The 27,149-nt window shown below is 45.2% G+C and overlaps 1 protein-coding gene across 1 annotated transcript; it reads left to right on the top strand.

Annotated features, from left to right (window-relative positions):
- The first annotated feature begins 9,247 nt into the window (after positions 1 to 9,247).
- On the top strand, positions 9,248 to 26,854 carry LOC109685369 (uncharacterized). Its single transcript, XM_074069577.1, has 4 exons — positions 9,248 to 9,901; positions 18,928 to 19,106; positions 21,139 to 21,235; positions 26,689 to 26,854. Exons 1-4 carry the CDS (start codon positions 9,717 to 9,719, stop codon positions 26,852 to 26,854), a joined length of 627 nt encoding a protein of 208 aa, XP_073925678.1. The 5' UTR covers positions 9,248 to 9,716.
- The last annotated feature ends 295 nt before the right edge of the window (positions 26,855 to 27,149 follow it).

The following is a 27,149-nucleotide window of genomic DNA, read 5'->3' as shown; positions in this document are numbered from 1 at the left end:
AAGGTCATGGGCTGTCACAAGATGTTTTTGAGCCACCTACCCTAAGGTGGGTCAACATCAGTTCCTGAAATAGCAAATCTTAACAAAGATCCAGACCTGTAAACCATACCATAGTGGTCAGGTAGACCCAGTAATGTTTTGTACTTTGTAAATCTGTTGGCCTACCTTAGCCTCATGGCCTTAACCATGACTTCAGACTCATGGGCTGGTCTTAGGGAGAGACTTAACATTCCAAGCCCCTTCCACTTCAATAAAAAACAGTGTCAGGGTAAAAATAATTGTTATTCTCATGCTCACTCTAGACATGATCAGCACTTAGTCTACTGGAAATGTATTTCTTAGGTGGGTGGGGGTAGCTCACACCTTTAATCTTAGCTACTCAGGAAATGGAGAGCTAGAAGATAGAGGTTTGAGGTCAGCTGGGACGAAAACTTCACAGACCCCTCTCAACCAATGAAACTGGGTGTGGTGGCACACACCAATCATCCTTTCTGTTTCGGAAGGATAAAATAGGAGGATCCTGGTGGGACATAGACTGAGACCCTACCTCAAAAAATAACCAAAACGAAACGGCTAGAGGTGTAGCTTAAGTGGTCGAGCACCTGCCTAGCAGTGCAAGGCTCTGAGTTTGTTGGCTCTGGAGACCTAAGGCAGATGAGTGAGTAGCCCATCCCCAATGTAGAGCAATATCATTCCTACATCCTGAGGAGATGGAGGCCTGCATTCCTACATCCTAAAGGAGAGATACAGAGTCTGATAGATCTGCCACAGGGCTGATGAGCAAAATGCTCTCAAGATTGTTTCCCCTCCCCCAATAAAGGTTCAAACCAAACCAGTTCACCTGAGAAAGCCTGCGAATCCATGGCCAATGAGAAAAACCCACCTAATCCAGAGTTAGAACGTCCATAAAAACCCCAGCCTTCACCTGAGCAGGGAGCTACTGGCTTCTGGGCTCTGCTACTCTTCCGTACCTATAGCCTTTCCTTTCTATCTAATAAATCCTACTTTATATACCAGCTTTGGCTCAGCATTCAGCTGCCTCACGAGCCAGTTCTCTGGCCTGTGAAGCCAAGGACCCTTGACACTTGGCAGGTAACAAGTTCAAATGCCAGTACTGCCAGAAAAAGTTAATTCTATCCCTTTGTGCCTACTAGGCAAGTAAGTGCTTTACCACTTGAGTCATGCTCCAGTCTAATTCTACCCTTTTAATTTTTTTAATTGTTTTTGACAGTACTGGGGGATTGAACTCAGGGCTTTGTGTTTGCTAGGTAAGCACTCTAACCCCAGCCCTTTTTGCTCCGGTTATTTTGGAGATAAGGACTTGCTTTTTTCCCAGGTTGGCCTGGACCATGGTCCTCCTATTTTATGCTTCCCACTGTCACTGGGATGAGAGGTGCATACCACTGCACCCAGCTGTTAGTAAGGATGGGGTCTCATGTGCTCTACCCTCCCCATGTGTGGGCCCCAAAATGTGATCCAATCCTTGCCTCCCAAGCAGCTAGGATTGAGGCCAGCCAGGACATAGAAAAGATCAGACTCTTAAACATATATGACTTAACATTGTATTTCATATTGAAAATTTCTCTCTCAATCTTCTTTTCAATTGCAAATACTCAAAGACTATTCTCACCCTAGCCTCCATAGCCTGAGAACCACCCAAACCTCCCCACTCCCTGATTATTGGTGATAAAAAACTGCTCAGGGGCTTTACCCCTCCCACAGGCTAGAATGATCTTTTAAAAACACTTTGTAACAGAGAGCTCTATCTCTGCTTTCCATTCCACCTGGCCCTTCATGGCCTTTTGTAACTTTTTTCCCTAACTTTTAATAAACTTTTATTATCACCTTCCCTAGTCTACATATCCTGCCTGGATTCATCCACATAGCATACAAGAATCTGGGTTTTCTGTTTATGAGTGAATACAACAGGATTACAGGCCTTCAGAATCCAGCTAATTCTATCCCTTAAAAAAAAAAAAGCAAAAATTTCATTTTCAGATTATTCATAGCTAGTATGTAAAAATACAATCAGAGCTAAAGATGTAGCTCAGTGATGGAGTGCTTGTACCACTTATTACTTTCTACTTTTTTGAGCCACACCTCCAGTCCATTTTGCTCTGGTTATTTTGGAGATGGGATCTCTCCAACTATTTGCCTGGACTGGCCTCAAACCAAGATCCTCTTGATTTTAGCCTCCCAAGCAGCTAGGATTACAGGTGTGAACTGGTGCCCACCTTGAACAGTTTTTGGATGATTCCTTGTGATTTTCTACGTACAAGATCATGTCATATTTAAATAAGGATAGTTATTTTTGGGGGGATACTGGGGCTTGAACTCAGGGCCTACACCTTGAACCACTCCACCAGTCCTCTTTTGTGATGGGTTTTTTGAGATATAGTCTGGAGAACTATTTGCCCAGGCTGGCTTCAGACCTTGATCCTTCTACTCTCTACCTCCTGAGAACTAGGATTACAGGAGTGAGCCACCAGCACCCAGCTAAATAAGGTAGTTTTAGTTCTTCCTTCCCAGTCTGGATGTTTTTTCTTTTTCTTGTCTAACTGTAGCAGTCCCATAACATAAATCAGCTCCATGACATCTTAGGAATGAGGAACCCCCCCACAGCCTGAGAAAAGTGGAGGAACCAGCTTGGTGAGAAAAAACAGAAAGTACAGAAAGCCCCACACGACTGGACCAAGAATGGACCTATAGGACTACTCCACATCCTTTCTTTGTGTTGAGGCAGAAGTCTTACATATAAAAATACCTCAGCCCTCCCACACTCAGGGGGCATCCAGTTTCTGGACCTCACTATGTGTCTGTCTGCTCAGCCTTTCTCTACCAATAAAGTTTCTTTTCTGCCTGTAACTCAGGTGCTCCAGCCTCTTATTCTTAAGAGTGTTGTGAGAGCAAGAACCCTCTAGTGTGTCTATGGATTTCCCTGTGACATCTTGTGCTCGTGACATCTTGGAGACTCTGGTGGGACCCTTTTCTCTTCAGGTTGTAAGGTCAGTACTGGCTGTGCCTAACCAGAGACAGTCTGCCTGGGAAGTGACTGTGATTGTCCAGCACTCCTATGGATTTTGTCTACTAGGAGAGCCCCACTGCTGAGGAGTAGCCAAAAGAGAACTTTTGGCCACCTTCTCTTTCTGTTAGTAGGAAGGTTTCTTCTGAAAGTAGAGGGGGATTTTCTCGAGCCCACTAAGGCTTCTGGCAGAATCCAGTGCATCCCTCCTCAGAGTGCAGTGCTCTGAGCCTGTCCTGGGGTTTATATGGGACTGCCTATTGCCACGTGGGTGAGTCTGAATCCCTCCAACTGCCAGGATTTTTCTCCCTCTCTCAATTCTGCACTATGACCCAGTGGCCCTTTTGCTCCTGACAACACTGGGTGACCTTCTTCAGGGACATAGTGGAGGACGCTATGCCTTCGTTTAGTAGGAAATAATGAAGCATCTTTGTCCTCAGGAGGGTCCCTGCCCTTTTTGTTCCCCCACTTTTCCTTGGATGACGTATGCCTCCCTGACTGAGTGCCAATTTTAGGAATTTTTACCACACCTCACTGAGCCCTGTCCTCCCTTACACCCCTGCTGCTCCATCATTACCCAGGGAATGTATTTGCACTGTTGTTATGGCACACGCCACTTGGGTTTTCTTCCATGGCTACCCCCATAGTGCATGGGGAGATCATATTTTCCAAAAACACACCCTTTCCTTACAGTCTTCTCCAGAAGGTGTAACTGGCCCCAGGCTCACCCAACACCCTCCTACCCTTATATCTCTCATTGAGCCCTTCCTCTGGTGAGTTCTCTTTGAACTGGATGCCTTTACTAACTAGAGACATTATAAGTACTTGGGCTTTAAGGTCAGCAGAATCACATGTGGTCAAGGCCATGCCAGGAAGTGACCACAACCTGGAAGGCCTTTTCAGCTTTTCCCTTGGTCTTGGTCACAGACAGCAGAAGGAATAAAGAGGAGGTATTTGCTTATTGGGATGCTGATAAATAGGAATACCCCCTCCATTGTAGACCACATGTTCTTTTTCCAGATGGGAACTTCCTCCTCTCGAGTTCCAGAGGAATCTCCCCTTGCCTGCCTGCTAAAATGCTGGAAGGACATCGATCCTGACAACCTTCACAAAAAGGCTTTGATTTTTGTGGAGAGTGGATTATAAGAAGCCTATGAGAACTGGACATAAGCAAGGTAAGATGTAGCTCAGTTGCTTTTCCTAAGATGTTTATCTGTAGGCTGAGATTAGCACAGCCCCAGCCACAGAAGAAGAAAATGCAGAACAGCTAAATTGTTTACAGAGAAGCAGGAATGCTGGTTTCTCCTGTTACAATATCACACCCTGCCCCAATTACCACTGCTCCACCTTGTTTACCACTGGATTAAAAGACTCACTGGAGGAGGATGCGAGGCTTTTTGTTTTGGGGGCTTTTTGCTTTGTGGCTTTTGTTTTGTGCTTTTGCTTTGGGGCTTTTTGCTTGAGGCTTTCACTTTTGGCTTTTGGGCTTTTGGCTTTTTGATGTGGGAGGCTTTGGAAGGGAAAAGAATTGTTGAAGGGAAAATGAAATGAAGGTAGGATTGCTGAGGGGAAGATGAATTGAAGGGAGGATTGCTGAAGGGAAAAGAGTTGCTGAAGGGAGTTGGTAAAGGGGAATTGCTAGCAAGTCTGAGGGCCTAGACTTTAAGAAAGCTAGAGAGAACATGGACAGTGCAAGTCTGCACCAAGAACATTATACATAGGCTTTAGAAAAGCTAAGCTAGAGAAAAGCTAAAGAGAACATGGGACAGTGCAAGTCTGGGGTTCAAAGACTTTAAGAGAGATTATGTTAAAGCACAGCTAGAGAAAACATGGGACAGAGTGAGTCTAAGAGACTTTAAAGAATAGAAAAAAAGACTTTAAAAGCAAGGTTTTAAGGAAAGACTTTAGAAGCAAGGATTTAAAGAACTGCAAAGGAGTAAGGCCTTAAAGAATAAAGATAGAGAAAAGAAGCAAAGTAAATGAAGAGAATAATAGAGAAAAGAAGCAATGAGTCTGCTGGGCATCTCCATTTGAGTGCCCAACATACCTGATCCCACTTTCTGTCTGTCTGTATATCCTTTGTATTTTCTGCATCTCCAGTCACCCCCAGTTAGCCCCAGTTAGGTTCAGTAATAACCAGGAGCAAAAGAAATCTCACTCCAACAAGGGAGTGAAAAAAAGCTTGCTCCAGATTTTCTTTTGCACTCAGGCCTGGTCCCAATATCCCTTGGAGATCAGGAAAATGGCCTGAGGGTGGAACACTTAACTATGATACTATTCTCTAGTTAGACCTGTTTTGCAAGAGGGAGGGCAAATGGACAGAAATCCCCTATGTACAGCTGTTCTTTCTTCTTAAAGAACATCCCCAATGGGTGGAATAGTGTAAGAGAAGTACTCAAACCCTGACCATGATTTGTAAAAACACATCTAAAGAAGGGGATACTTCTAGGGCACTCCCAGTTGCCCCTAAGAAAGCCACTTCCCCCCCTGCATCCACGAGAGTGAGGAGAGTGGCTGCCCAACCCCCATAGCTCCCTTGCCTCCTTACTTGGAGTTGGCTGCCCCTCCAGCCAGTTCCTGGGGGGCCTCCTAGAAAGAATCCACGTCCCCTTCAGATTAAGCGACCCTAAGGAAATTAAACAGGACTTGGGCAGCTTAACTGATGATCCAGACCGATACACTTAAGCCTTTAATACTGTTATCCAAACTTTTGAACTGGTTTGGAAAGATGCCATGCTGCTCCGAGATCAAACCCTCACTTCCCTGGAGCGGCAAAGAGTCCTTGATCAGGCCACTCAGGCAGGCAATGATTATCACCTACCAAAGTCCTCTTTTAAGCCTGCACTCCTAGAAGAGGAAGCCAAGGACCCTGGAGTCCTGATTGGTGCCCAAGAGGTTCCCAGGATGGATCCTGGATGGAATCCCTGAAGTGAGGCCAACAAATGGGCTACACACCATTTCATTCACCTCACCATTGAAAGTTTAAAAAGGGATAGAGTCAAACCCCTTAATTACTCCCAGGTTACTGCTGTCCACCAAGTACCCAGTGAATCCCCCACAGCCTTCTTACAACATCTAAAATAGGCCATTACCAAACACACCACAGTGGATCCCAAGTCGTAGGTCAGGGAGGTCCTCCTAAGAGATAAATTCCTTACCCAATTGGCCCCAGACATTCATAGAAAACTTCAAAAGCTGGTGGTCAAGGGCAACAGAACATCAAACCAGATGGTACAGATGGCTACTTCTGTATACTATGATTGGGACCTTACTAGAAAGAGAGAAAGACCATACTGCAACCATTGTGGGCAGTATCCACAGGGGGGCAGCCTGGGAGACAGCCCCAGCCCACTCTGGGACCCTTCCCTCTCTGTAAAGGTAAACACTGGAAGTCACACTGTCCCCATCTCCACTTGGAGAAGAGGCCAGATGGCTCCCTTGAATGATGGGCCCCAGGGCCTCCTGTGCAGGTTCTGGTGCTCACCATCCAGACTTAGGATCTCCGGGTAGTCCTGATGGTTGAGAAGCACAAGGTCATATTCCTTTTGGATAGTGGAGCCAGCTTCTCTGTCATTCCTTTCTATGCAGGTCCCAGGTCTAACAAAGTCAGGGTATGGGGCATATCAAGCCAGCCCCTAGAATGATATTTTACCCAGCCTTTGGTGTGCTCTTGGGGGAATATCCACTTCTGCAACACATTTCTACTAGTCCCCGAGACCCCTATCCCCTTGTTGGGAAGGGACCTCCTGTTCAAATGTAAAGTCCAAATACTACTCCCCCACCCCTGGAGAGTATTTCTGCATGCCCCTAACTGAGAAACAGGTGGACCCATCAGTCTGGATGGACAGCTCCACCATTGAGAGGGCAAGGGCAGCCCCTTCTGTTTGGGTTCACATAAAAGAGCCCCTCCAGTTCCCTCACCCAAAACAATATCCATTAAAGCTGGAGGCCCGAAGAGGCCTCCTGCCTATCATAAATAATCTCAAACAACAGGGCCTCCTGGTTGAGTGCTCCAGTCCCTACAATACCCCTATCCTGGCAGTACAAAAGGGTCCCAATAAAAGGAGGTTGGTACAGGACCTCTGACTCATCAATGAAGCTATAATGCCCCTATACCCAGTGGTCCCTAATCCTTATACTCTCCTGGCTCAGGATGCCCAATACTACTCAGTTCTAGATTTAAAGGATGCCTTCTTTGCATACCTCACCACCATGATAGCCAATTTCTCTTTGCTTTTGAGGACCCCACAAAACCTGCAGGACAACTAACATGGATGGTCCTGCCCCTGGGGTTTCAAGATAGCCCTCATATCTTTGTTCAAACATTGGCACAAGAGCTAAATGACAATTCAAGGGGGCCACCTTACTCCAGTGTATATGGTTTTCTCCTCTGTGGTCCAACTGAACCCACTATCTCCAGGGTTACAGAGTCCCTATTAAACTTTTTGACCAGTCGAGGCTATAAGGTCTCCAGAGAAAAAGCTCAGTTATGTAGCTTTAAGGTCAAATATCTTGGATTGGTTATTACAAATCAAACTTGGTCCCTAGGCTCAGAGTGACTTTGCCCAATTTTAGACTATCCTCTTCCTAAAACCTTTCAACAACTAAGGGCTCTTTTTGGAATCACCAGATTCTGTTGAATCTGGATCTTCAGCTATGCTGAACTCGCTTGCCCCCTATATCATCTCCAGTGAGAGATGTAACAGTGTTTTCAGTCCCTCCTTGAGTGGGACAAAGAGAGATAGGATGCCTTTCTTAAGCTCAAACAGTCCCTTGGCTCGGCCCCGGCCTTAAGCTTACCCTCTCAAGACTCTTTCCAGCTATATGTCTATGAAAAAGTGGGACTGGCCCTTGGGGTCTTAACACAACTTTGAGGAAGCACTCCTCAAAGGAACTAGACAAGGAACTAGACAATGTAGCTAAGGGATAGCCAGGCTGCCTGAGGGCCATTGCTGCTGTTAGGATGCAGATACCAGAGACTCAAAAACTTGTTTTAGGAAAACCTCTTACTATTTACACCCCCCCCCCCCACAATCTGGGAGGTATCTTAAGCTCTAAGGGAGGATTATGGCTGTCTGACAATTGACTACTCAGGTGCCAGGCCCAGCTCCTGGACTGTCCAGAGGTGACCCTCAAGACCTGCCCTAATCTCAACCCTGCTTCCCTCCTCCCCACAGAGGGGGATGCCCTCAGTCACTTCTATGAGGAAGTTTTGTCTGAAAATTACACCCCTAGACCCAACCTCCTTGATATGCCTCTACCAGATCCAGATCTTACCCTTTTCACTGATGGGAGCTCCTCAGTTAATAATGGAGAGCAACAGGCTAGAGCAGCAGTAGTCATGTCCACTCAAATCTTGTGGACAGAACTGCCCCAAAACACCAGCGCCCAATTAGCTGAACATATTGCCCTCACCAAAGCCTTACAATTCTCCCAGGGCAAAACAGTCAATATTTATACTGACTCCAAATATACCTTTCTGATCCTATGTGCCCATGTAGCCATCTGGAGGGAACAGAGAATGCTCACTGCCTCTGGGTCTCCCATCAAACATTCTCAGATAATCCTAAAACTTTTGGATGTGGTCCTCTTGCCCCAACAAGTGGCAGTTATCTACTGTCTGGGACACCAAAAGACTGATGATCCCATACCTCTGGGCAATAAAAAAGCAGATGCAGCCACAAAAGAGGCAGCTCAATGACCTTATATCCAGGGTCCTCTTTTGTGGGAAGAATCTCTTCTCCCACCTGAGAGACCTCATTACCTCTCCTCTGAGGCCCAAATGGCCTCGTCTCAGGGCTACCATCTGGACCACTGAGTGTGGTGGGTCTCCCCTGAAGACAAACTTCTCCTACCCCAGAGCCTACAGTGGAAGGTCCTCAAAACTTTACATCAAACCTACCACTTGGGAGTAGAAAACACCCTGTCCTTGGTCAAATGTGTGTTTGAGAATGTAAAAATTAGGGAGACCCTACAAGACATAATTAGGGGATTCGGGATCTGTTAGCATAATAACCCTTGCAACCAACCTCTCCCCCAGCCAGGACTCAAAGACAGGGCTCCTATCCCAGAGAGGACTGGCAAATTGATTTCACCCACATGCCAGGGAGTCCTCGCTTTCATTTGCTTCTAGTGATAGTGGACACCTTTACAGGTTGGGTTGAGGCTTTTCCTTGCTCCACAGAAAAGGCCCAGGAAGTGGTCAATGTTCTAATTCAGGAAACCATTCCCTGATTCAGTCTCCCTCACAGCCTCCAGAGTGACAGGCACAGCATTCTGATCCAAAGTGACTTGGGGGGTATCCAAGGCCCTAGGTATAAAATATCACCTCCACAGTGCCTGGAGGTCCCAGTCCTAGGGGAAGGTGGAATGGACCAATGGATTACTCAAGCACCACCTAGCCTAAACTCCTGCCGTTGGCCCTCCTCCCCCTCAGAAACACCCTGGGGAAGCTGGGTATCACCACTTTTGAGTCTCTTTATGGCCATTCATTTCTCACAAATGACCTCATTCTGGATGGTGAAACAGCCAGACTTACCTCCCATATCACCCAGCTAGCTAAGTTCCAACAAGTCCTAACCAAGTTACACCAAGTCATCTCTCATGTCCCCTCTTCTTCTCCTCTGCCCTTTGGTCCCAGTGTCTTGGTGCTCATTGAAATTCCTCATGTATCTGGGGAGCCTTTGGAGCCCCCATGGGAGAGACCATGCCCTGTGCTTCTTTCCATCCCCACAGGAGTCCAAGTGGCTGGACTGGAAGCTTGGATCCACATCTCCAGAGTCAAGCATTGGAATACCTCAAAGACTCTTCTCCCCAAGACTCAGATGAGCTGCAGTACTCCTGTGAGCCTCTAGAAGACCTCCGACTCCTCTTCATGAAGTGAGCTTGTCTGCCTTCTCTGCTGGGGCCTCACATTCTTGGGATAGATAATCATGGTAGATAACTCTCCTCTACTTTTTAGTGTGAACTCTTACTGAACTCTTACTTTTCAGTGTGGCCCTCACCCAGCCACCCCCATGTAGTGAATGTTTTAAAACTGCCTATGTTGGGGGCTCCAGACATTCTTACTTTACATCCTATACCCATCAACTGAGTGTATGTTACTTGGGCAAATATACTCCTCAGGTTTGCATACACTTGGTAAATGGTACTGGAAGTCCTGGAGTTTGGGAAACAAAGCAGGCTATATTTGCAATTGGAGGTTAGAAGAATGGGTCTGTTGGACTTATCTGGGACACTGGGGAGTGTCAGACATGGAGGAATCCAGGACTTAGCCCTAGAACAGCTTGTTAAGGCGACAATAAAAAACCTCTAGCCCCAACCAAAGCCAATGGCCACTCAAGCCCCTGGTTTATATGATGAACTCAGAGGCAAGCTAGGGAGAAGTTTAGAGCTCCTGGCAATAGGAAAGAATCTCTTCATGGCCCTGGCAGAGAAAATTGTCAGAGAATGAAATGTCTCAACTTGTTGGATATGTGGAGGTGCCCTCATGAGTGAGGAGTAGTCTTGGAAAGGGTCTAGTTTAAATGTTTACCAACTTCTATTATGGAATCACTCTATAAGTGTCAAGGAAAGTGACAGTCTCCAATCCTGGTTTCTCACATCAGAAGTGATCAGGGAGGAATGTCTCAAAAGAACTGGGCCCACATATGAAAAATAGGTGGGAGAGATCCCTTGTCAACGGGTACTCTTACAATGGGACAAATCTAACCTGGAGGCCCAAAAAGGCTATCTGATACTGGGCATCACTCCCACCCAATAATGGCTCCAAATGTTACAAATCTCCAACCACAGACTCTTAAATCACTGCGTTATTAATGAGGCAAATCCATTTCAAGGTATCCCTGAGATTGGCAAATATTGGGATAACCTCACTGGCACTGCCCCAGGGTGGTGGAAAATGCCAGATGGGTTATTCTGGATATGTGGGAAACGGGCCTACTCCAGACTCCTTCCCACTTAGACAGGAAGTTGTACTATAGGGATTGTCTAGCCAGGTTTTTCCTTTTACCCAATTCCCAAGGAGGACAACTGGGAGACCCTCTCTTTGAAACCGTGGGGACCAGAACAAAGAGAAGTCTCAGCATAGAGGTGGAGAGAAGATGAATGGCTCCCCAGAGGATGATTGAGACCTATGGACCAGCCACTTGGGCACAAGATGGGAGTTGGGGTTATTGGACTTCCTTTTATATGCTCAATTGAATTGTTAGGTTATAAGCAGTGATAGAAATTATTACCAACCAGACTGCTTCTGACTTAGAATTACTGGCCAGACAACAGACCCAAATGCATGCTGCTATATATCAAAACCGCCTGGCCTTGGACTATCTTCTAAGAGGTCGTATGTGGCAAATTCAACCATTCAGACTGTTGCCTTCAAATTGATGACAATGGACAAGCTGTAACAAACATTGTAACTAACATCAGAAAAATCACCCCTTGTACAAAATGGATGGATAGAAACCTAATGATTGGCTTGGTGGCTGGTTCTCACGGTCTCTCCCTCTCCTGGACCTATTGCTATTATTGGAGCTGTCCTGTGCTTCGGTCCATGACTCCTTAATCTTGTGCATTTCATTTCTTCTTGTCTGGACTCCATCAAACTCCAAATGTTACTTCACACCCACTCTTACTACCGTGGACCTTTGGAGTCGAGTTTGGACCCCTGACTCCTGCTGGGGCCCCTCTTTGCCTCCTCTCAGCAGGAAGGAGCTAAAGACTGGATCTCAACATCCCATCTCCCTGATGGCAGTTAGGAACTCCAACCCATAGCAGGGATTTGTAGCAGTCCATAACATAAATCAGCCCCATGACATCTTAGGAATGAGGAAGCCCTCACAGCCTGAGAAAAGTAGAGGAACCAGCTCAGGTGAGAAAAAGCAGAAAGTACAGAAAGCCCCACACGCACTGAGAACAGACCTATAGGACTACTCCATGTCCTTTCTTTGTGTTAAGGCAGAAGCCTTTCATATATAAATACCTCAGCCTTCCCCTGCTCAGGGGACACCTGGTTTCCGAACCCTATGTGTCTCTCTGCTCAGCCTTTCTTTATAAATAAAGTTTCTTTTCTGCCTGTAACTCGGGTGCTCCAGCCTCTTGTTCTTAAGACTGTTCTGAGAGCAAGAATGCTCCAGTGCATCAGTGTATTCCCCTGTGACATCTTGTGCCCATGACATAACTGCCTTGGCTAAAGAATCCATTAAGCATGCCTAATCTTAGTGTTACTGGAAAGCTGGTTTCCTGGCCTCAATGCCAATTCATAAAATAATGACAGCAGGGATTTGGAGAAAAGGAAATAAAGTTTATTATTTATCTGAGAGAAAAACCTCTGCTTTTTTTTTTTTTTCTGTTCTGGGGTTTGAACTCAAGACCTCACAGTTGCTAGGCAGGTGTTCTTACCATGTGAGCTGCTCCATGAGCTTCTTAAGGAGGAGTTGAGAGGCTCAGTTCAAGCATGTGGCAAAATGCATGTCCCAAAACCTTGGCTCTTGTCTTCCAGCGTACTGGTACTACAGCTCCAAAACTGTCTCTTGCTTGACAGAGGTTTACTTCTCAGTGGTCAGAGGGGGAAGAGGGAGAAGATTGCCTAGTTTAGTTGGAAAGTAGAGTGTTTGTGGCAGGAAGGCAGGGAGGGAGAAGGGAGTTAATGAGAGCTACAGTGAAACAATGAAAAACTTGAGTTGGGGAATGTTACCTGGAGACCAGAGAAGGGTCACGTCACCCCAAAGGTTAAAGCAGCCAATGAAATTACTTTGATTATGTACCACCCCATTTCTGTAACCTGATCTAAAAGGTATATAAAGAAGACCCCCCTTTGTTCTCAGGGCTCAGCCTTTGGACTCAAGCCTGCTGAGTGGCTGCGGACTTGCTTAATAAACTTGCTTCATGAAAGCTTTGGTGCCCTCTTTTTGTCTCAGCCCTCCTGCAACATGTTAACTTTGGGCTTTCCAGTATGTGGAGAGAAAGAGAAGCGATGGAGGAAAAGTGTCAGTTTGAATTACAAGCATAGCAACCAATTAGCACGTATGCTGGTTATACCAAGAGATTTTTCCCTTCTGTAATCCTGGTCACATGCGAATTATTTCTTCTATTTTGTTGGGTTTGGTTTGCTAGCATTTGCTAAAGATTTTGTACCTATAACGCCTACGAGATATTGGTCTGTAGTTTTCTTATGACATATTTCCTTTAAAATTTTATTATCGGGGTAATATTGGCCTTAAAGTGTAAGTTGAGAAGCAGTTCCCTTTCTTCTATTTCTTCCCTTTTTTTTCTTTTCTATTTTTTGTTTTTTTAGGAGAAAGCAAAAGATTTATTAGGATTAAAAGGGGATAGAGAGCCTTTGCTCCCATTTCCTGCATGGGAAACAGGAATTGTTTCTCTTTCTTTTTCTTCCCTGCCACCTTATCTATAATTTACCCTGTTATACTAGAATAAATCCTTGCTAAAACTTCAAAAAAAAAAAAAAGCTGGACATCAGTGGCCTATAATCCTAGCTACTCAGGAGGCAGAGATCAGGAGGATCGAGGTTCAAAAGCCAGTCTGGAAATAGTTTCTGAGATCCTATCTTGAAAAAACCCATCACAAAAAAGGGCTGATGGAGTGGTTCAAGGTGTAGCCCCGAGTTCAAACCTCAGTACCAAAAAAAAGAAAAAAATGATTAGAATGGCAGGGAGCTATGCAAAGCTGCATGGTACTCCTCTCTTCCATTTCTTGGACAAGTTTGTGAAGCACTGGTACTGTTCTTTAAATATTTAGTAGAGAGTATGAGGATGTAGCTCAGTGGTGAAGCTGGTGCTTAGCATGCACAAGACGAAGCCCTGGATTTCAGCCGCAGCACACAAAAGCACAATTGTTAGAATTCACCAGTGAAGCCATCTTTGTTAAATAAAAATAGGAATAAAGAATAGCCTTCCCTTTTATTCATTATAAAATTTGCAGAGCTAGATGCAGTGGGATGCACTTATAATCCAAGCTACTCAGGAGGCTGAGCCAAGAGGACCACAAGTTCAAGGCAAGCCTGAGTTACATAAATGATATAATGGGACCCTGTCTAAAAACAACAACAACAAAACTTGCAGACTTAGTAGGGAAGGGCTCCAGTTACTGAGAAAGTTTAAGCATTGGAAGATGTCATTCCCTCTTTACAGCTTAAAATGAGATGTTATTCTGTTTTTATGTAAAAGCTATTCTGTCGACATCTCTGCCATATCAATAGAAGCCACCAATAGAGCAAAGGACAATTATCTGGCCAAGTTTCACTTCTCTCTGTTCCTTCAAAAAGTATCTGATCATCCTGGCTGGACAGTGGTTCAAGTGGTAAAGAACCTGTATAGCAAGTTCAACTCCCTGAGTTCAAACCTCAGCATTGACTGGAAAAAAAAAAAAAAAGTATGTGATCATCCATAAACTGGAAGCAAACTGAGCTAATCTGACTTCTTAAACTATATTTTATCTTCAGAAATGGAATTCTCCATTAAAATGACTAAATGCCAGCATTAAATAATGCATTCTAAAATTCCCACATAAGAGCAAGACAGATGTCTGGTAAGAATAAAAAATGTCCCCATGTGTCCTCAGTGGGAAAGGGGACACATGTGTAAAACATGGCTATCCTTCAGAGGCACTGGCTTAAGGAAGCAATTTAAATTAAGTGATTGTGACTAGTGGCAGTGACATAACTCTTCCAGTTGGCGCTGATTTCAAGCAAGCTGGGGAGATGAGATTGGATGATATCGCATCCACCTGTCAAATGCCAAGAGCGAAAGAGGAATGAGGAGCTAGGGCTCTAAGAGGTGCTATTAAGTGTTATGGGTGCTAGCTCCCTCTGGCTCATTGTTAGATACTTGGGTAAATAGCCAAACTATGTCTAGATTTCAGCCTTGGTAGAGTTCATTCATTGAGAACTTGGGGTTCAGCGTGTTAGTCATTACGGTGACAATAGGCTGGCTTGTCACCCTGTTTATATTAGAGGAAAGTGTGTCTGGGGAGAAGCAGCTGGTCTAGCCCAGAACCCACACCACTCCACTTCATTCTCTCCCTTGCCTCCTCTCCTGCTTGGTCTGTCTTTTTATTTTCTTTACTTTCTCACCTCATCTTTGTCCCAAAATCTAAGAAATATTTTTATGGATTGCATTTGGTTTTTATGTTTCTTTCTTTCTTTTTTTTTTTTTGGTACTGGGGTTTGAACTCAGAGCCTATACCTTGAGCCTCTTCACTAGCCCTTTTTTGTGAAGGGTTTTTCAAGATAGGATCTCACAAACTACTTGCCTGTGCTGGCTTCAAACCACGATCCTTGTGATCTCTGCCTCCTGAGTAGCTAGGATTACAGGCGTGAGCCATCGGCACCTGGCCAGTTTTTATGTTTCTTGTTTTTAATTGTTAAATGAAAATCTTTGACACAGAGTCTCACTATGTTACCCAGGCCGGCCTCAAACTCTTAATCTCTCTGCCTCAGCCTCCTGAATGCTGGGATTAAAAATATATTCTTTACTTCCTTCTCTTTTGGAGTTCAGTCAGTTCTTTGTCCTTGATGCTGGTGACTCCGCCCTCAGTTAGAGGACCTGTGGCACCCTGGGCTCAAGGGTCAGCAGATCCATACCTTCTCTCTCTGGCCTAAGAATCGTCTGGCAGAACACTGCATAGCACTTGGTTTTCCTTTGAAAGAAGATTTTGGAAGTATATTCTACTTTGTTTTTCTTTCTGGACTTAATTTTCCAGAGGTTTTAAAAGAAGAAAATCGTGAACTCAGAGCCTTGAGTCTGTTGAAAGCAATGTCAACAAAGGTAATAGTCTTTTTTTTTTAATTAAGGAATATCTTACAAGAAAAAAGTAACTAATTTTTAATCTATTTTAAGAGCTTAAATTAAACAGCAGAAGGAGAGTGCACACAGCAGTCAGGAAATGTAAATGCCTGAATTATCACTGCTAGGCAAAAACAAAGCTGTAGAAATTCTGAGTTTTCCAAGTTTTGATGAGGGAAGAGAAGGAAATGGGCTGCTAGAGGGTGACAAGTGCTGTGAAGGGAGAAGACACAGAAGGCTGGCAGCTCTGGGGGACAGAGCCAGCCCCGCAGACCCACCTGTCCTCTGCAAATGCTGCTTCTTGGTTATTTCTCACAGGCATTGCATTTGTGTGTGGGCCTGTCTAAGCTCCTTTGCTGGAATCTGGCCCACAGCTGAGATACGTTGAAGTCTGGTGCTTGTTGAAGGGAATCATAAAGCAAGAGACACAGGCTGACACAGGTGTGGACTGAGTGGCAGGGCTCTCTGTTACTGTCTCAGTTCTCTCGACTGGATTCCACTCCCATGTGAATCCCACTCTTCCTTTCCAGGAGGGACTGCTGGTCAAGATAACTCATCCACGCAATTTTTTTTTTTTTTAATTTCCAAAGATGCATCCAAACTCACTGAGCAGCAATTGATACTATGGGGCACATGGTGCCTCTTCATGAGGCTTCTGAGGCCTGAACGGCTCTCCAGCTGTTGCTGGATTGTACAGAAGAGCAGTGGCATGTGTGTTTGTGTCTCAGCTGCTCCAGCTCAGTGAAGTCAGAGCAGGCACAGCAGCCTGCAGGCCTTTAGCTTCTAGGTCTCCCACTGTTGGAAGAACAAATGTGCTGCCCTTTTACCCCACTCCTGCCACTAACACACACACTGGCTGTTAGGGTACCTCTGGCTTTGGTGCCCCACAGGCTCATCACAATCCGGGTCCAAAACTAACTCTAGACTTTCACCTCAAAACTTGTGTTACCTCCCTTGATTAGTGCTCCCCATTTCTGTAGATGGCTTCCATCCAGTGAAACCCCTTGGAATCTCACCCCTTCTGCAAGCCAGTTCTCCATCCCAGTAACTTGCTCCCCATTCATTTCACTGACCATCCTGACCAGGCTGGCCTTCCTCACCTCAACACAGCACCCTTGCCCTTCACCTGCACTCCACAGCCTTTTTTGATCCTGCCCACCTGCCCTCTGCAGAGCAGCCCCACCTAGACCACTGCTCATAGACTTCTAGTGGCTCCAGTTACACCTGGGATGAGTGGGTCCTTACAGTCCCTGTGAGGCCCCGTGTGATGTGGCTGCCTGTCTCCCAGGGATTCAGGGTTCCTGGACCCCTTTGTCAGTCATTCATGTCTCAGTACCCCATCTCAGAACAATATTTTTAAATGTATAAAATGAAATGTTATAAATTGTCCATTATATTGAAATACAGGTATCTAAATATTTAAAAAGCTCATATAATATTTGCACCTCTTTATAAGTCATTAACAAGATCCCAGCAGCCGGCCAAATAACTACAATTGGGAAGCAGTGGTGGGAACAGTCTGCAGTACCATTTGAGATGTCTTCATTGGTAAATGCCTTTACAAGTTCATAATCAAAGCAAATGCTACATTCCAGCAAAAGACAGTGAAGTAGACTATGATAACTTTCCAGACAAAGTTTATTTGCTATTGACTCCTGCCCTTATACACAAGCCTAAGGGTTTCATGGTTTCCCTGGAGGTCAGCTCACCTTGCCTTGCTCTCCCCAGGTGACTCTATGGTCTTTCTGGAATGTTTTCAGTGGTGTCCTGCCTGGCCCACAGACTTCCTTCTACCTGGAATCCCCTTTCCTGTTCCCTCCCCAGAGACACCTGTCCTTAACTTAAGATCCAGCAGGCCCTGCCCTCTCTATCTTGAGGCTATTTGAATGTGGTTCTCAGGGATTGATTGTTTGCTTGTTCACAGTTCCCTGTGAAGGTGAGAGCAGAAGTAGATGTTTCTACATTTTCACCACCATACCTGCCACCCAGCGAAGGGCTGAGACTCAGGGAATTCTCACTCAATTCTCATCAAACAAATGAATAAATTTCTAGCCTTAAAAGACATTTGGAAAACTGTCACTGTTTTCTTTAATTGACATTCATGGAGGCATGGTAAACTGGGCAATTTCTGCATCCTCATTTTCCCCTAACTTTTTAATTACTGTCTTTGCACAGTGGAAAATGGAGAAATTTAGCAGTCTTGTCCTTAAACACCACAAGACTGGCAAGGTTAGGGATGCTAGAACTGAGTGAGCAATATGGGCTGAGCATTTGGGGGAACCAGGGTGAATCTGGGCATCTGTCTTCCTTCCAGAATGCACTTGGCCAGAGATGTGTTGGAGTAGAATTCACGTAATGTTGTATACCATATTTGTAAGGCAGTTGGTGGCTGTGAACCCCTGGAGCTTAGGAATTATCAGTTGTCTGGGGTGACCACAGTAGGAGCTAAGATTTGACCAAAATCAAAGTGAAACAAAAACAAAAACCACAATCCTTGCTGCATATACCCTTTGGTTTCTGCTTTCTAAATAATAGACTGCACTCCATGGCCTTTCTCTTCTTTCCTGGAACCTTATGTTTTTGTTCAGCCCCTGACCAGCTTGGAAGCAGGTCTGGGTACAGTGGGTACTGGAGACCAGAAATGGGTCTCTAAGGCCAGGGACAGGAAGCCCCTGTCCTCAAGGGGCTATAGTCTGAATGAACAGATGCTGGGTAAGCAGGGTTTCTACAAGTGAGCCAGTGATACTGAGACTTCCTAAGGATGGACAGTGTTGCCTAGACTCCAGGCCTTCTGGAGCCAACTAGGGAGTCTGGCCCAGTGGGGAACAACTCTAGCCTTCCCTTTGGGTCATCCTGATTTCTTTCTTTTTATTTCATTATTTTTTTGCAGTACTGGGGCTTGACTCAGGGCCTGTACCTTGAACCATCCACTAGCCTTTTTTTTTTTGTGAAAGTTTTTTTTTCAAGATAGGGTCTTGCAAACAATTTGCCTGGGCTGGCTTTGAACCTGATCTCTGCCTCCTGAGCAGCTAGGATTGCAGGCATGACCCACTGGCATCCAGCCAGCCTGATGAATTTCTGATAAGAATGTAATTTGTTTCATAGGAAGCTGGAGGAGGAAGAAGTCACTGAGGCCACTTTCTGTGAAAGGCTGGATGACCTGCTGCAGCAGTCAGACTTTGTGATGTTGGCCGTGCGCCTGACCCCTCAGACCCAGGGGCTGATGGGGAAGCAGGAGCTGCAGCTGATGATGCTGAGTGCTGTGCTTGTCAACATTAGCAGAGGTACAGCTCCAGTCTATCTGAAGGCAGCACAGCTAGAAAACAAGAGCCCCAGCTCTGCCCTCAGCATTTCTCATCCCCTTTCTACCCTGGTTAGCTTCCATGGTCCAAAAAACCCACTTAACTGGTGGCAGGAGAATGAAGGGAAGTTTATGTTTTATTTAGAAAGTCCTGATTTTTGTCTTTGTATTACTTTAACCTCAAGTTAGTAACAAAAAAGATGAGAGGGCTGGGATGTAGCTCGGTGGTACAGCGCTTGCCTAGCATGCCTGAGGCCCTGGGTTCGATCCCAGCACCAAAAAAGAAAAAGACAAAAAAAAAAAAAAAAAAAAAAGATGAGAAAGCTATAATATGAGGTTTTCAGATCAAAGTTTGGGGTCTATTTGGGACAGGCATGGTGTTGCAGTGTGATCCTAATCAAGCAGGATTGTGGGAAGGAATTTTCTGAGTGGTCTCTTTAAAAGACGATTCAGTATTACTTTGATTACTGGGCATTTATGTGCTAGGAGTTACAAGCCCCTGTGCTGTAATCAGATATCATGGTAGGTTGGATGGGGCATTTAGAAAGAAGAAAGATGAAGACCTTTTGAGCTGGCATGATTGTGCGTGAGAAGATCAGATCTGAGGGCAGACATACAGGCAGTGTGCCTCTGCAGTGTGAAGAACCAGAGGACACTGTGTGAGACCTGGCACTGTCAACAACCAATGTGTTGTTCAGCTCAGTTCTCTCATCTTGAAAACAAGGAAGAAGGCAGTGCCTGCCATGAAGTCTCACAGCTGAACTAATTATTGGAGAGTTGTCTGAAAATCCAGACCTTCCAAGTGATAGTGTGTGTTACATGCTTTCAGGAACTTTGAGGATGAGTAAGTGTGACTCAGCCTTAGGGTAGACTTCCTCCAACCACCTCGTAAGTAAGTTGAGATGCTCAGTCCTGACCTTAGAGCAGTGGCTTATAGACAGCTTTCCAACAGGTGCAGTCCTAGCCTCTGTGGCTCAAGCACACCACACCGTTTTGTATTTGAAGTCATGCCACATGGGTGTGTGCATACGTTATGTGGCTAGGGATTAAAACAGGACCTCCCGCATGCACTGGGATGCATCCCCAGTCATGCCCTTGTTTAGCTTTTATTTTATTTAGGTGGTACTGGAGTTTGAACTCAGGGTCTCACGCTTGCTTGACAGGCGCTCTACCACTTGAGCCACTCCTGCAGCCCTCCTCCAGATAGGAGTCTTGACAACTGTTTGCCTGGGGCTGGCTTCCAACCACTATTCTCCAGATCTCAACCGAGTACCTGGAATTATAGGCATGAGCCACTGGTGCCTGGTTTACTTTTTTTTTGAGGTACTGGGGCTTGAACTCAGGGCCTTCACCTTGAGCCACTCCACCAGCCTTATTTTTATGAGACAGGGTCTCTTCAACTGTTTGTCTGGGCTGGCTTCGAACTGCAATTCTCCTGATTTCTGCCTCCTGAGTAGCTAGGGTTGCAGGTGTGAGCCACCAGCACCTGGCCAGTTTGTTTGTTTTTTATGTGGTACTGGGGCTGGAACTCAGAGCCCCACACTTGCAAAGTGGGGGCTCTACCACTTGAGCCACTCCGCCAGCCATTGTTTAGTTTTTAAATGAAAGTATCAAACTCTGTTTCCTCAATTAAATTCCATGGTGCTTTGAGGGAGGAGGTAGTGTGCAAGACGAGATGGGCCCAGGCTGGAATCAGACAAGGGCTCTGGTTCAGGAAGATGATGGGCAAGTTTGTAATTGTGAGCCTCAGTTTTCTCTCCTGCATCATGAGTCAACTTTGTGGGTTACTTGTGGGTTCACAGAGTATGGGCATGGGGGCTCAGGTTTCCATGAGCAGGACACAGATATGTTAGGCTGTGTGAAGTTCATGCATTCTTTGTCAAACTTTGAATACCTTTGAGCTTGTTATTGGGACAAAATGAAGCTGTAGTTTAAAACTTTAATTAATATGACCAGAACTTCCTTACTTGGCTTGTGTGTCACTGTGATGATTACAGAGTTGTCTCCTGATGCAGGTCTTCTGGTTGACCAGGATGCCCTCGTAGAAGCGTTGCAGACCGGGGTCATTAAAGCTGCGGCATTGGATGTGACATACCCAGAGCCCCTGCCAAGGTAACAAGACCAGGCAAAGCCTCTGTCTCTCCTGATGAAGGGTGGCAAGGCAGACAGATGCTTCTTCTGGCTTTGCAGACTCACAAATCCTAGATCTGGGGGATGTGGTCTCTGCTGGCCCAACCCCTCAGGTGCAGCAGACCGTCCCACACTGGTCAGCACCTCCATGGTGGGTGCTCTGGGCACTTGGGATGGGCCACAGGGATGCACACTACAGGCTCTAGTTCCATGGCTCTGACTACCCTGGGCACCACAGGACCAGTTTGGTTGTTTTCCTTCATGGCTGTACTGCGCTTCGTCTTGTGTTTGAGGCTACATATTCCCACACCCCTTCCACTGTAGCTATATGAATGCTCCCTTCCTTCCAGCACTGTAGAGCTTCAGATACTGTGGAAATGTGCTTTGAGTTACTTTATTTACTTATTTATTTCTGTCCTGGGGTTTGAATTAAGGGTCTTGTGCTTGCAAGGGAAGTGCTCTACCACTTCAGCCACGTCCACAGCCTTTTTGCTTTTAGTAATTTTTCAGCTAGGGTTTTGAAATTTTATCTGGGCCAGCTTTGAACTTAGATTTGCCTACCTCTGCCTCCCCTGTAGCTGTACCTCCCATGTAGCCATGTACCACCATGCCAGGGTTGTTCTTTGAAATAGGGTCTTGCTGTTTTGCCTGGGCTGCCCTTGAATTGTGATCCTCCTACCTCTGCCTTCCAAGTAGCTGGGATTTCAGGAGGTAACAACTGTGTCTGGCTGGCAATGTGTGCTCCAGAGTTGTCGTGATGTCCACTCTGCGATGTGCGCATTGTGGAAAAGTCAGGAAAAGTTACCTGCAGGGTGCAGTTATACTTGTGTTTGAGAAGCCTTGTTCATGGAATGCACTAAGTTTTAGTTATGATTGAAACTGCTACTCCCTTGATTGTTTTCTTAAATCTGTGTGTACTTTCATATTTATTGTTATTTTATCTCATTAGGTTTTTTTTTAGGGGGTTACTGGGGATCCATCCCAGGGCCCTGAGCATACAAGGCAAGTACTGTAATGAGCACACTGCCAGCTTTTGTGTTTTGACCCAGTGATCCAGCCTGTTAGGATTAGAGTCTTGGCTCTGTTGTAAATTAAACTAGCCATTCCTCCTGGCTTTGATTTCTGTCCAGAAAGTAAATTACTATCAGCTGGATGCTTGACATTAAAACCAAATTTAGTTTCTAAGTTTACCAAGAGATATCTCTGATGAAAACAATACTTTATCTAGAACAGTGGCTTTCCAGATGTAGTCAGGTGCGAGGCCAACACCATAAGGACCACTCACCTTTTGTCTCATGTTTTCTCCTGAGTGTGAAGTGGCTTCCTGGAGGCCAGAGATGGGCAGTGTCTTTGCCCTGACAATACATGGAATGAGGGCTTCTGTGTGATTGTATTTGATGTTTCTTCAGTTTTAATTATTAGTTCAGTAAATGTCGATAGAGAGCTTGTCTCCCACCTCTGCAGGAGGTGCTTTTTCCTCTCTTTTAAAATTTCTCCAAACTTTTACCCTGTTACATTAAAATCCTTACTAAAACTTCAAAATATATTAATAGATAACATATATACAAGCAAGCACTTTTTTTTTTGCAGTACTGGGGTTTGAACTCAGGGCCTACACTTTGAGCCACTCACAGTAATCCTAGTAATCCTACTTAGGAGGCAGAGATCAGGAGGATCGAAGTTTGGAGCCAGCCAGGGCAAATAGTTTGCCAGACCCTATCTTGAAAAACCCTTCACAAAAAAGGGCTGGTGTGGCTCAAGTGGTAAGAGCACCTGCCTAGCCAAAAAAAAAAAAATAATAATAATTTCAATACAAATTGAGACATACTAGAAATGTACTGAAGTTGGAAAATTTTAGTTATAAATCTACCCAAACACTAAAAGTCACCTGATCATTCTGTTGCCTGTTCTGTGGAAATGAACTTTTTATGAGATTCATTGATAAGTCACAGGTAAATATTAGGTTATAACCCACACTGCAATTCAATCTAAAAATTAGTATAGTCCTCATGTGGAATTATTTTTGTGACCAAGAGCTTTAATAGTTACTGTATAAATAACTTAAACTTTTGATACCCATATTAATTTCTAGTCAGATGTGTTTAAAATTTTCATCCTGATTTTGAGGGAGAAATTTTGTTGCTGCTTATCACAACTGTGCAAAAATAATTTAGAAGTAGGAAGGTTAGGGTTATTTAGTGAGACTATAAAAATATTATTTTCATTACAAAGGATTGCTCCAGATCATTTTTAAGAAGAAAAGACCTCATTTGTCAGTGGTGCCAGGAATCACCAAGACCACCTTCAGACTCAGTGACTCCACCAGAGGCCTCAAAGACCTCAGAAAAACTGTCAGACTCAGTTATGGTGCATTACAGTGAGAAGAAATAGGGAAGGCAGCAGAGACAAGGCTCAGGGGCCAAGAGGTGCCAGGCATGAGCCTGCAGTTACTCCACAGTTGTGTGGACAGTATCGATTCCTTCCAGCAATGCTCTGTGACACACGTGGGAGGTGTTTCCCCCGGGGAAACTTCCCTGAGCACCTTTGGGTTCAGTGGTTGGCTGTGTAGACCTGGAGGGCCTGCAGGTCTAGCCTTAGTTACTTGGTCTCAGGCCTCTGCAGAAGTCAAGCTGATACAGGTGGCCCAGGTGAATAAAGCAGGTATTCATGGTAAACCACAAGGCTGACACCACTTGAGGGCTCAAGTATAAGAAGACATTCTTACCAAGCAGGTGTCTAAAGGACTTGCAGGTCATCTGTCATGAGCCAGTCAAGGGCAGCCTCTGTTTGGAAGGTGCACGTATTCAGTACTCAGTTTGCCTGGTGAGTTAATTCTTTATTATGCAGCCCTAGGCTCTTATAGCACAACATTCACATTTATTTGAGCATCTACATTTAGCACAGTATTTTTCTATATGGCAGATATAGAAATAGCATCAGTATGCCTTACACTTGGAGCAGACAGTGTGGGGCAGAAATAGATTTAATGCAACAACTAACTCATCCTATAAAGCAATTGCATGCATTCATTTGTTTCTTTTTGACACAGGGTCTCACCATGTTGCCTAGGCTGGCCACAAACTCCTAGGCTCAAGTTATCATCCTGTTCTAAGCTCCTGAGTAGCTGGGACCACATGTGTGCATTAACACACTTAGGGTTCGTTTCATGTGTATGTGTGTATGTAGTACTGGGGTTTGAATTCAGTGCCTTGTGCTTGCTAGGTGGGCATTCTATCACTTACATTATGCCCCCAGCTCTTTTTTGCTTTTATTATTTTTTAAGTAGGGTCTCACATTTATGCCCAGGCCAGTATGAACCATGATCCTCCTATTTATGCCTCCCATGTAGCTGGGATGACAGTTACAGACCATCATGCCAGCTTTTTATTGGTTGAGAGGGGTCTCTCTAACTTGTTGTCCAGACTGGCCTTGAACCACAATCCTTCCAATTCCCTCCTCCCCAGTAGCTGGATTACAGGCATGAGCCACTGTGCCTAACTCATTTTTGTACTTTTGAACAAGTTTGATTACTTACTTTTCCCCTTGATCTATTGCTTTTATACTGTAGGCTGAACTTGTGCAGAAGTATTTAGCAAAGGAATCAGGTGATATTTTGTTAAATCTAGTTCTTCCATTTTCCACAAATATCATATTCCAAAGAGGCTTTAGCTCAGTCTCCCAATACAATTGATCACCAATATCAGTAATGCTATGTGCCTTATTTACATGGGGCAGTTGAGTCTTACCAACAATGCCAGTTGTACAATATCCCAGTATGGTCATGGTACAATTCAATTTCATTACAGAACAAGGCATTAAGAATTTCAGAGGTAGGTTGGGTGTTGTGCCTCAAGCCGTAATCCTAGATACTTGAGAGACAGAGATTGGGAGGATGGCAAGCCTATGCAAAAAGTTTGCAAGACCCCCATCTCAACCAGAGGCTGGGTACAATTGAGCACACCTGTCATTCCCAGCTATGTGGGGAAGCACAAATAGGAGGATCACAGTACAGGCCAGCCTAGGCATAAAGTGAGACCCTATCTCAAAAATAACCCACATGAAAAAGGGCTGGCAGAACCAGGTACACCTGGCTCACATTTATAATGCTAACTATTGGGAGGCTGAGATTGGGAGGATCATCGTTGGAGGCCCACCCAGGGGAAAAGTTTGTGAGACTCCATTCTCAACAAAAAGTTGGGTATGCTGGTGTGTGCTGATTTTCCCAGCAATACAGGAGGATTGTGGTCCAGGCCAGTCAGGGCAATAAATGAGACCCTATCTCTAGAATAACCAGAGCAAAAAGGGCTGGTGTGTGGTTCAAGTACAAAACTCTGAGTTCAAACCCCAGTATTGCCAAAAAAAAAAAAAAAAAGAAAATTTAAAAAATTACAGAGGTATTTTCTATGCTTTCCCAAGAGAACCAGGCCTTGCCTATATACCAGATGTTATTATGGACAGGTGTTGGTACAGCTGGCCATGATTTTGTTATTTCTGGGTTCCAAGTGAGTTGGAATGAGACTGGTTTTCCATGTTTACTGGTATGTAGCAGGCCCTCTCCTACTTCCTTTAGGGAAGACACTGGTGTGTTTTGCATAGTTCCCACCCCCATGACTGTAGTGCAGAATGGGTCTTATTTGAATCAGTACTGATAACATTACTGCATCAATGTAAATTACCATTACCCCCCAGAGAACTTTCAGAGGGTTGGGGGTTCCTGAAGTGCTTCTTAACCCTCAGCAGTTGGGGCGGAGGGCCACCATTAGCCTTTGTGTAAAAATGGTCAAGAGACCTTGTGGGTTAAGGTTTCATGCCTCTTTCAATGTTGGGAGTCATTACACATCATGATGTCCCTGCCTGCCTGACCCACTTCCCTGCCTCTCATCACCTTTCCAGGCGGATCTCCATTCCTTGCCTTTGTCATGGAAGTATCCCTTCTAATCTGCTAATCAAGTTAATGAATCTTTTCTCTCTGAATGCCTCTCTTCATTAAAAGTGAATTCAGAGCTGGGGGCTGGTGGCTCATGTCTGTAATCCTAGCTACTCAAGAGGCAGCTAGCAGAAGCGTGGTTTGAAGCCAGTCCTGGGCCAGTAGTTTGGGAGACCCTATCTTGAAAATACCCAACATAAACCAGGGCTGGTGGAATGGCTCAAGTGCCAGAGCACTTGACTAGAGTGCCTGCCTAGCAAACACGAGGCTCGAAGTTCAAACCCCAGTACCACAGACAGACAGACAGACAGACACACAAAAGTGAATTCAGCTGTGTCATAACGGCAGACCGGCACCTGTCTGTCTAAAGCCATTTTCTGCCTATGGGAAGTGTATCTAATCCACCGTGTGGTGCTGATGGCCTCTGTGCAGTGCAGTTGGGGTACACATGTGGACGCCCACACGCTGGCTCTCTCAGACCAGTTGCATGCGTGCTGCTTACTCACAGGCAGAACTGGTGTGAGGGCACCACAGGGCCTCCCATCGCCTCCCCTGTCTCAGAGGGGGTGTTTCCCAGAAAACTGAAACCAGAGTGTGAAGTTCGAGAGGCCAAACAGCTCTCAAAGGCTGTCCTCAAATACTGTCCTCCAGAGCTCATCCTCTGTCGAAGTTGAGAACATCACTGTGACACCTCATATTGGAAGTGCAACTTACCAGTCCAGACGACAGATGGAAGACGTGCTGGGAGGCTCCTGGCTTCTCTCCGTGTACCATTCCTAGTGAAGTGTACATTAACAAGGAGCCACGACCTATTTTAAAACTGCCTACCGTTATATGATGCTTGAATCTGTCCTCAGACATGTACATTTCTTCACGTTGAAAACCTTGAAAAGCTCTTCGTCGTCTATAGCGTTCCTCTTCTTTTTTATTGGTGGTCTGGGGTTTGAACTCAGGGGCTCATTCTTGCTA

The sequence above is a fragment of the Castor canadensis genome, chromosome 4, assembly GCF_047511655.1.
Source record: "Castor canadensis chromosome 4, mCasCan1.hap1v2, whole genome shotgun sequence".
In the NCBI taxonomy this organism is placed as follows: Eukaryota; Metazoa; Chordata; class Mammalia; order Rodentia; family Castoridae; genus Castor; species Castor canadensis.
Note: the sequence above shows the minus strand (reverse complement) of the source record. Positions and strands in the feature narration are given on the sequence as shown.